Below are 11,375 nucleotides of genomic sequence, written 5' to 3'. Positions count from 1 at the left end.
TTTATATGTTGCATTTATCTAGTTTTACAAATTATAATTAAAACATATACTTGCATATATAATAGCATCATTAAAATTGATTTTACTTCAAAACTGGATTTCTTATTAATTAAAAAAAACAACTCATGAAATAATACTGTGTCCATGCTGCGCATGCACAGTTTCAAAATACACTTTAAATCATACAAATTCAATCACTGTTAATGAAAAAGTCATGGAAAATTTCTTATTAAGCTTAAATTATAGATAATGTATTACAAAAATATATGTAGATGATGAAATGAATAGTTTTGTTTGAGAAAATCACCAAAATGATGTCCATTTGCAGTTTGATGTCTTATTCCAAATTCACATAATACATTGTTATATTCATACATACATGAATTTAATAAAGAAGTTGTACATAATAAAGAATTGTTTTACAAGTACTAATAAGAAAAAATAAATAAATGTATTCGTGTTTCGCTCGATTAACATATACTGATGATGAAAACAATTATTTGTTATTAACTTTCATAGAAATATTGGAAATATAAGAAAAAGATTGGTTAAGTTTTGAAGATGCTATGAGAAACTGTAACAAAAGTGTGACAGAAGGAGGGACAAACTGGCAACTATATGCTCCGCCGAAATTTTATTTCGGAGAGCATAAAAACTAATTACTAGAGAACATTATATTTACAAAACACAACAAAATTAATCTAACAGTATTTACAATTTTACATGTAATAATATATTAATAATTAATATCCAATGCTAACACAAACCTAATCAAACATCATGTATATTTACATAACAAACAACATTAATTTTACAGTATTTACATGCACAAAAAACCAATGAAACATGTATATATTTACATAACACACAACATAAACTTTCATGTAACTCAGCACCCTTCAATCCCATGAAGATGCTTTTCCGTTATCCAGCATTTTCCAGCATATATTGAGAGTAAAGTAAGATTGAGTTCATGGGTCGGAGTGGGCCGACAAGATACAGGTTATAAGTAGTTTATTTATGTTTTGATACAAATTTCCTGTTTATTCCGACAACCTATTTATTGGAATTGTTATTGCTTGACATGTTTGTAGATATTTTGTTTTTTGTTTATTTGTTAAATAGATTTGACGATGGTAATATCAGATTTATGTAAAAATTGTTGATTTTATGTGCCTTTCAACAGATGCAGCCAGAGCAGGGCGAATAGACAAATAAGCCGATGACGCATGTCCCGGGACCTGTCATCTATGCCCTGCTCGGCGACACCTCTCGTGGCTATTGTTGATGGGTCGGAGTGGGCCGACAAGATACAGGTTATTAGTAGTCTATTTATGTTTTGATACAAATTTCATATGTTTATTCCGACAACCTTTTTATTGGGATTATATTTTTTATGCTTGACATGTTTGTAGATATTTTGTTTTTTGTTTATTTGTTAAATAGATTTGACGATGGTAATTTCAGATTTATGTAAAAATTGTCGATTTTATGTGCCTTTCAACAGATGCAGCCAGAGCAGGGCGAATAGACAAGAAGCCGATGACGCTGCGTCGAGGGACCTGTCATCTATGCCCTGCTCGGCGACACCTCTCGTGGCTATTGTTGATGGGTCAGAGTGGGCTGACAAGATACAGGTTATAAGTAGTCTATTTATATTTTGATACAAATTTCCTATGTTTATCCCGACAACCTTTTTATTGGGATTATATTTTGTATGCTTGACATGTTTGTAGATATTTTGTTTTTTGTTTATTTGTTAAATAGATTTGACGATGGTAATTTCAGATTTATGTAAAAATTGTCGATTTTATGTGCCTTTCAACAGATGCAGCCAGAGCAGGGCGAATAGACAAGAAGCCGATGACGCTGCGTCGAGGGACCTGTCATCTATGCCCTGCTCAGCGACACCTCTCGTGGCTATTGTTGATGGGTCAGAGTGGGCTGACAAGATACAGGTTATAAGTAGTCTATTTATATTTTGATACAAATTTTCTATGTTTATTCCGACAACCTTTTTATTGGGATTATATTTGTTTGACATGTTTGTAGATATTTTGTTTTTTGTTTATATGTTAAATAGATTTGACGAAGATGATTCATCCATTGCGTCGCAGGCTCTCTTTGCATTTAATACGTAAATCTCTGATATGATGGTGAACATGATTTTGTCTGTAATATCAGATTTATGTAAACAAAATTGATTATATGTGCCTAGCAGTTGTATGTTAGGTGCCTACATACATGCATGTACTCATGTTTTCTGAATATAATTTGTTCCATTAGAGACATGGTATTTATTTCCCAGATGTAATTTTAAGTTATAAATGCAATTGTCGTTCATAGATTAAAACAATGGCACATTCTTCAAGTGGTGTTCTCACTGTATTTATGGAAAAATTTTGTTGTTCTGTTTCCTCTAAATTTCCGTGGCACAATTGAACACGCTCATCACTGTAAAAAATATAGTGATTATCATCAACACACCCAACAGTAGTGTAGTGTTGGTGGTGATGATTGACAGACGCTTTGAACTCATAGGTCTCGTTGTTAATAAAAATGTTATTATCAAGAGAGATTCTCTTTTGTGCACTACGATGAATATTTATTATCAGGAGACTGGGCGGTCTGACCAATTCACGTTTGACCTCATGTAACTTTTCACCACAATGTTCACAATTAAGCAATTTCTGTTCCATTAGCCATTTGTTAATGCCCTCTTGTATACGTATTTGTGCTTCTTCTATATCTACAAGATTGATTAAGATTCTTTGGGATCGGAATTGTTCTTTGATTTTTGAGGAACTGCAACTTTGACATGTTTTTGTAGTTTTGACAGTTCCCTTGTGAATTTGGCAATCGTATGTTTGATCAAGACGGTCAAAAAGTTTAACAAGGAACTCATCCGCATCGTGTTCTATTCCTAGGCGCCAACCAGGGAGCAGGGACTCTGTTAGTTTTATAATTGGCATTTTAGGGAGATCCCTTAGGGGTAAATTGTGATGCCGATAGGCACGATTTACAACCTCATTCAGTGCACAAAGAGGACAAATCTCATTTTGAAGGTGGTAACCAGAGCATTGCTGGTGCAAGTATTGACACTCCCTTAAGAAGGCATCAAAACTTCTGGTATGGCAAAGAGCTATAATTGGGGCATTCAAAAAGCACACATTATTTCCACTGTTTTGCAAACCTTTAAATGTTTGTCTGGAAATATCAGGTCGAGTTTTTAGGGACAGCAAATTTTCATTAGGTATGGGATCAAGAGGTGACAATTTTTGTTTTGGGGTTGGTAATTTCCTTTTCTTAATGTCACATGATGGGCCTCCTAGAGATAACTTATCGTCAAATTGTCTTTTTAAAACCTTTGGTTTAACAGATTTGTTCTTTTGGTAATTAGTCAAGGTTTCATAATCCTCTTGACTTATGTGTGGTGCTGCTTCAGCTACCAGATATTCCTGGGTTTCGATCAACTTTTCAAGCACTCTCATAATAACATTTGTATCGGTGTCTATAAACATAAGTTGCACGATGCGAATCAGTTCCTCTTTGTCCTTTTTGATACTTAACCTTTTTGCAAAAGCTTTATCTATGATACTGTCTGCCAAATCATTATAATGAGTAGTCCAAAATGGGTCGCCACAGTTTTTATGTCGGTACATGCGTTCAGACTTAACTTTTACGGCTTCTTCAAATGCTTGTGCATCAAGAACATTTTCCTTAAGCCTTTGTACTTTAAGGTCCATGTAATTTGGAAAAGTACGTATATGAAGATGGGCGGGACTTCTAACCCTAGAAATGGCAACCAGGAATATGCCAGGCACATGAAACCAGCCATCCAGATCAACTTCAGCCAATGGGAAATTAGCTCCTTGTCCTTTAAAACTTGTTGCTGCATCTCCTCCTTCGAGTGGCAAGGCGATTCTAATCATGGGTATGTTTGACTTTGTCTTCCCAGCTTTTTGTTTGTAACTTTCAACAGGAGGAATTGGGACATAATTTTCGCATCCTGGTAATCTTAAAATATTTGGGCCCGAGTAATTGGAAGCTTCTATTACCATAAAATCAGGCATTTCTGGTGGGTTACTAGGACCCTGAAACTTACAGGTCATGTGTACGCCTGAAGGAAACTCATCAACAGTATCCTTACAATAAGGAACATCATCAACAGAAAGCAATACACTCTTTGGGGGAATCTGCTGTACTTTTCCACATGTATCGATTGGTTTTGTAGTAATGCAGTCCTGTAATTCTCCTGTTTTCAAATCTGCACTAGTTAAAGAAGCAACAATGCTGTCCCTGTTATATATTGGTCCCACCAAAGTATGTAATGATCCATTGTACAGACCTATACTTGGAGCAATGTTACGTAAGAGCATGACTCTCATTCCCCTGCATGCGTGCCAGCTGGGTGGGGCACCTTCAAATTCGTTTGCAGACATTGCTCTCAGCTTGTTTTCTTTTGCTGCTGGACGATGTATTGAGTCGATTCGCATTATCGGATTTCCTGTTATTTTGCGATGTCTAAGAAGAGCTTTTGCGTTTTCAGACTCAACAGTTGACCTATTTTCATGGTTTTTTTAATGAAAATGATACCCATGGATGATATGTGCACTGTTCCACTTCCCGTCCATCTTCATATCACGTTCTGTTGCACAGTTTTTCCTAAGGAATAGCATTTCTTTTTCCCTGCATTTTTTACCATACCTCATATTGACAAGCACTTTTCCAGTGAAACATTGACTAATGGGATCAACATCTGTTCTTTTGACTTCAGTCAAAAACACAGCATCAAATTGGCCCAGCATCAGATCTTTCCGACAAGCAGTAATATCATCTGATAAAAGACGATCTTTAGGCGATGTTAAGGATTGCCATTTGTCATAGTTTGGTATTGTTTGTAACGGTGGAAATTTGAAGACCTGTCTAAACCTTATCAAACCATTAATAGAAAGGGAACTGCATTTTTTGTTTTCATGCGTGTACGAACGAGCGCTCCAGAGAGGTTCAGCTGCAATCGGAAGAATCTGTGCTGGGTCCCCAATAAGAACAATGCCAATGTTGTCGAGATCAATGTTGCACTGAATCAGTCGTTCAGTTACAAAGGCAAACATCTCTCGTGACAACATGGAAAACTCATCAACAATGAGGAGAAAGAATTTTTTGGGGTCAAAATTGAGCATAAGTCTGGAATATGTGGCAGATGTTTCTTCCAGACGCAAATCTTTTTCATTTAGATGGACAGGTATACAAAAAAGTCGATGCAAAGTCTCTGACTTGAAGTACATTTGACTTGATGCAGCCCCTGTGGGAGCTGCAAGTTTGATTCTGTCTGTCCAAGTGCTTACCTGTGCATCTGAATCAGGGTTAGATTGTAAGAGGCTTATTACACTGCTTATAATGCATTTTAGTGTCCAGCTTTTTCCAGTACCTGGATTGCCCATTAGAATGAGACGCAAGGGGTTTGGGGGAGGTGCTTGTTTATTTTTTTCCCAATTTAATCTAATTTTAACATAATCAACAACAATGTCATGAGCCATCTTTTGTTTATCATTTAATGAAGATGTTTCAAATGAATTACTTGACAAAACTCCTTGTGTGTTTGTGAGATTTGAAATATGAGCATGTATTTCAGCCATAGAAGGTATAACATTCTCTCCTAGCCAGCTCTTCATAAAATCAACACCTTCAGGATTGGCTAAAACGTCAGAATCACTGAAACATGGCTTGGAATCTATGCCCTGCTGCGGGGCAGACCGCAAGCGATCAACGGGGTTTTGATAAAACTGTTCATTTCCGGGGCGTGCTATCGGTTTTGAAGCGGAATCGTAATTACTGCTTTTAATTTTGCTAAGATTAGTGTCATCAGTTGCATCTACTGCACAAGCTTGCTGGTTTTCTTTGACATCTTCGTCTGAGGATGAATCTGAATCAGAGTTGTTGTTTCGAGGAAGATGGTGATGTTTCCAAAATTTGTATGCCCATGGTGGAAGTCCATTACCATCAAGAAATGTTTGATTGAATAGATCAATCCAAGCTTTCTTTAAAGATTCTGCATCTTCAGCAATTGGTGAAAAGTCAGTAGTTTTGTGGCAAGGAATCTTCCAAAGGCAGAGTGTTCTACAATAGTGCCAATATTGTTTTCCACGGGGATTTGCCATTCTTATACCATGGCAAGGTATGAGCTTTAATGCATTCAATCTGCCATTCCTTGCAGTACTTCTTCTTTTAAATTGTAAGAATCTTGCACCATCATTGGGTTTAATTTCTTTAACATCAAACAAGTCACAAAACTGATGTAGACACATGTTGCATTGTATCTCTGCCTTCAGTTTTGGCGACTCTTTGCCACATTCGATGAAAACAGCTGTTGTGCCATGGCGCCCATCAAATTGTTTAATGAGAGGTGGGAGAATGTAATCTTCGCCATCTTTTTTATCATAGTCAGTTCTCAGCAGAGACAAACCAGATACACTGCAACTTTTGATGTTAACATTTGAAAGAACATGAGGGATATTTTGATTGAGGTGAGTTGCCTGAAAGATAGATGTTGTGCCAGCAATTGCATGGCTATTGTACATTTTTTGAACAGCACCTTGATTTATTGGTTCACCATCTTGCAATTTCTCCATTGCAGTGATGAGCACTTCATTAGATGTTTTAGTGGGAATGGCATCTTTAAAGGCATATTTAGTTACATACTCTGTAGCAGAGTCACCAGTATCTGAAAAGAACTCAAGATTTAAGTCCTGCACCCCATTTTCTTTATTTTTGCCACAACTGACCTCTATTACTGGAGGTTTTCTGAGAAACTCTGGCACAACAGCTTTGTCATCAGCATTGCTAAGAACATGCAGAATCTCAAAAGGATCATGACCATTAAACCATTTGTCGTTACATTCAAACTGAAGTTGAACAATTTTCTTATTGTGTTTGTCAGGCTCAATGGTGGGTACTTTATTCATTGGTTGCGGTTTTCGCCTTTTACAGGTAATTACCTCTGTGGACTGTTTATTCCCTGTTTCCTTGCATGTCGATTGCTTTTTCTTAACCACTGCACATTTATCTGTCTTGGAAGGCTGATCGTTTATTCCTGTATGACCTAAGTGGCGACATGTTCCATTGACAACAGTCACATATATTGTGTCCAATGTTGAAAAATCACCGGTTGTGAGGGCATTGTCTATCACACTTGCCATGTTCAGTCTGCAGATGGCGGAGGTTCTTTCATAGATGAAATCAAATGTCTTGTTTTTACCATCTGCTAGTAAACCTGCATTCCAGTTGGTGTAGAATGGTCGCATATATTCAATGTAATCCTTCCTAGCATGATCCCAACAGTCGAGTACCCTAGTACGGATAGTGTCTTGAACAAGAGGATTGTCGAGATCCTGGCCAGTATTTAAACATTCGTCTTTGGCACTCTGAAGGCAGTTTTGTATATTTAGTTTCAAGCTGTCCATGTGCTGACTGAATTCACGACTAAAATACAGCCTATGAGCATGTGGATTGGCATTTGCACCCCATTCAAACCGTGTAAAATAGGCATCACCATCATATCTAATTCTAGATAAAAACGTTGTGTCCAGCTCTGCCATTAATGCGCACATAAACGATACGATGCTTGGATACTGTAGTACATTTCTTCGCCGACCTTCCAAAAATTCTTGGTCACTCTGGATGGAGAGGGTCTCTGTACCTGGACAGACGTTGTGAATTGCCGGGTGATGGTTATACGGTGGAGCACGAGTCTGGAACAGCATAATTGACATTGGCATTTTGTCTTTTCGCCAAGGAACACTTTCTTCCCAATCCCGTTGAACAGCTATTGCATCATCCCTTGACCTTTTCCAGAATGGAGCTGTATCCGGTATTGATGACTTGAACATCATTAGGTTTGATACGGTCCAGTCACGAAGCTCTGCATTTTGCATTAAATCCTCTTTTACAGGTATTCCAGTTGTTTCAAAGGCATCACTTTTCAGAGCGAGCTTGGCCTTTCCCTTGCTATGTTCTCGTTTAATCATGCTATGAACTAGAAATTGAAGCTCAGTATTGACCATCGCTCGTTTTTGTGCGCATACCCAATACAGGTAAGCAAATTTGTAGCTGCCTGATTTATTTTTAATGCTACGGGGACGTTCTTGGTGTGGACATGCATCACCAGTGAGGAAGACATCCGGGAAAGCCATTTGTAGGTATCCTTGTGTATCCTCAGCAACAGGGTTCTGGCGGTCCACATCTGGTGCTGAGATCCTTTGTAACACTGTGTTTTGCATTCCATTCTTGAGAATTTGCTCTGGGTTTTCAGACAAGTTAGAAACTCCACCCTGTGCAACACTACCTGAATCTCCTTCATCATTGCTGCTCTCCCTTAGGAGAAGTTCTACTTCTTCACAACATAGGTAGGTTAGGTTTTTCAATTCATCTTCAGGTAATAATACCTGTTCAATGTTTTTTTGTGATGCATTTGAAACATCTGTGCTAGGATTGAGCCATTTCCTCTTAACACCGTACAAGACAACATCAGTGAGTGTTATTTTTATGGTTTCATTTGGATTTTCATCATAGTTAAGTTTGTCATTAGTTTGACTCTCTAGTATGAACTTTGCTAGATCGTTCCATATTAGATTTGCAATTTGTTCCATGTTAAGGCAGCTGGATGTGGCTTTTTGATTTTCAATTAGAATCGCATCTTTTATGCCACTTCCGATAATAAAACCAGAGTTTATCCATTCAGAGAACAGCTGAATAGTTAATCTTTTAGAAGCACGCTCATGGATCAGCTCAACATTGATTTTTCTCAAACCATTTGGGTAAACAGCTGTGCTTGTATCTGATAGCTGACTTGCTAGATTCTCCATGGCAGCTACTGTAAAAGGTGTATGAACCTTATCACAGTACCTGTAAAATGGTCTTTTGGTACCATATACAGGACAAGTCACTTCACGCTCCATAAGCTCTTTTGCATGAACAATCTTTGCCATATTAATTTTAGCTTCATTAATGCTCCCATCTTCTTGCTTAGAGACCATGATAACAAATGGCAACTTTTGAAAAGTGTGCCAAGGAAGAGCTTTAGTTTTGACTGGTTCTTTTATCGCAAAAGATATTGATCCATATCTGGAGAATGGAATATTATTTGTGCGAGAACGCAATATAACTATTACAGCATGGATCGGTGATAGAACAAGTTTTTCAGCCTGAGATAAAGTGTCCATGAAAAGTGCATGCTGATATGAGGCCTCATCTTGAAAAACATCAAGAGCCATCAGATTTTCAGGACCATAAGGGTTTATATTTGAAATATTGTCATCAAGAGATTGCTGACTATCAACAGTGGTTCCCTGAGAACTCTCTTCAGCAGCAGACTTTTTGTGCAGCAATGATACAATTCCGTCATCTATTTTGCAAAATTTTGAACAATTTGTACATACCCCTGTTACTGTTTCATCATTATAAACTCTAGCACTTGAAAATGCTGAGTCGAGAGTGACACTAGACCCTGCTAAGACCTGAGACTGCTTTAAAGCTTGCAGAAGAAAAGAGTTTGACAGTGGAATCTGTTGGCCAGCTTCAGGAACGTTTATACAATTAGCTGCATCTGCTTCAAAGCCAGGTGAACACATTCCACATTGAGAGCAATGGATCATCTTCATGGCACCATATGTTGCATGGAGATCACGAATTCCACTTAGATTTAGGACAGTGTGCTGAGCAGATGGGTCTTCAGATGACAGCTCGCTATGATCTAACCATGATTGACAAACAAGAGCTTCGCGTGGTTTCATTATATTAAGCTTTCCTTTTTTCAAAGTAGGTATTTCTTTACAAGACTTAAATCGACCAGTAGTCAAAGATTGAACAAACTTAACACATGCCGAAGGCAGAGACTGAGTGTATACTGCCTTGCCTTTGATAATGTCAAATTCTTGACTCGTGCATGCATATTTTGCCATTATCTGAACATGTTCAACACCTGCACTAACTTCGCTTATTGTTTTCAACACAAAAGCAACTGGTGTAAGTTTTGACTCGTGCAGACTGTTGTATGCTACCCATAGTTGTGGACTTGGTTCAGAACATGGAAAAGGAATAATGTCATTTTCCTCATCACATGAAGTGCCATGAAGCAGATTGCAGGAGAATTGTACTTGTTTATGAAGGTTACCATATACATATGAGCCCAAGACAAACTTTTCAGCTGCTCTCTTTCCTAACCATCGGACTTTGCTGCAAAGAGCGCATTTTCTAAGGTAAAATTCGCTCGTGTCTGCTTCTGTTGGTTCTAATACATTTTGTAAAGGCAAGTCCGAGTCTGTGTTAAGTTTCTGTTTTGCCTTAGAAGAGGAAGATGTAAATTTGACATCAAAGTTGATCCTTTCATTAATAAGACGATCCTCATTACATTGAGGCCCAGCAAAGTTCTCTAACAACTTTTCGTGTCTTGAATGATGGTGGATAATTTGTGAATGAACGTCGTTTATTATTTCCTCATAGTCTGTGCAACTTATGAGTCGTGTAGTTGGGTCTACCAAATATTCAGCCTTTACATTTTCTCCATATCTTTTTGCAACTAGCTGCAAGAAAGTTGTTTTTCTGTAGTACTTTATTGTGCCCTTTCCATAATAATGAAGGCGCTCTAAATTGCAAGCATCTTCATGGGATTGTGGTCCACGATTTGGCTCTAAGCCTTCATCTTTACAAGCTTTTGAATATTTAGTATAATAAAGATTTACTTCGTGTAGAAGTGAAAGAAATTGACCCTCATTTGTCAGCACTGAGTTTATTGGTAAATTTTTTTGATTTGCAATGGCCTTCAAACGAATCCATGAATACCAACGGAAAGCGAGGGATGATCTTTCAGTAGTTGGTATTCCTCTTGTTAACATGTTATCAAGACGAATTGAATGACTAATGTCTGAGCCTTGAATGGTATACTTAACGATGCAGTTACGATCATTTTTATACTCCCAGGGTCCAAGAACAGAATCCTGTAGACCAAACTCAGTTGTGACGGACAAAACATTAATTGGGCCAAGAGTAAGCAAATTTTGTAAAGTTAAAATTTTTGTTGTTGTTTTATTTACATTTGTATTAGCATTGGATATTTCTATACTTTCCTGTGTGGTAGACTGAGCAACCATATACTTATCCTTTTTAATCACATCATCTGGTCTTCCTTCCTGCAATATTAAGTATGACAGAAATTATTGACTTCATTTTCTTATCTTGCTGCTCCAAATGAGAAATAAGGTCCGGACAAAAGAAAATGCTGGGATTAAGGCGTTGATGATATATATTTTATTAATTGTAATTTTTGTTACATGCATTTCAATAATACAAATGATTAAATGCTATACATTTCATATGCT

General features: G+C 37.4%; 1 protein-coding gene across 1 annotated transcript; it reads left to right on the top strand.

Moving 5' to 3' along the window:
• Positions 1-1,488: 1,488 nt before the first annotated feature.
• Positions 1,489-8,576, top strand: LOC127868265 (uncharacterized). The gene is made up of 4 exons (XM_052409893.1): positions 1,489-1,637; positions 1,829-1,958; positions 3,741-3,934; positions 8,312-8,576. The coding sequence occupies exons 1-4, from the start codon at positions 1,492-1,494 to the stop codon at positions 8,346-8,348; spliced, it is 507 nt and encodes a 168-aa protein (XP_052265853.1). The 5' UTR covers positions 1,489-1,491; the 3' UTR covers positions 8,349-8,576.
• The last annotated feature ends 2,799 nt before the right edge of the window (positions 8,577-11,375 follow it).

Source organism: Dreissena polymorpha, chromosome 2, assembly GCF_020536995.1.
Source record: "Dreissena polymorpha isolate Duluth1 chromosome 2, UMN_Dpol_1.0, whole genome shotgun sequence".
NCBI lineage: Eukaryota > Metazoa > Mollusca > Bivalvia > Myida > Dreissenidae > Dreissena > Dreissena polymorpha.
Note: the sequence above shows the minus strand (reverse complement) of the source record. Positions and strands in the feature narration are given on the sequence as shown.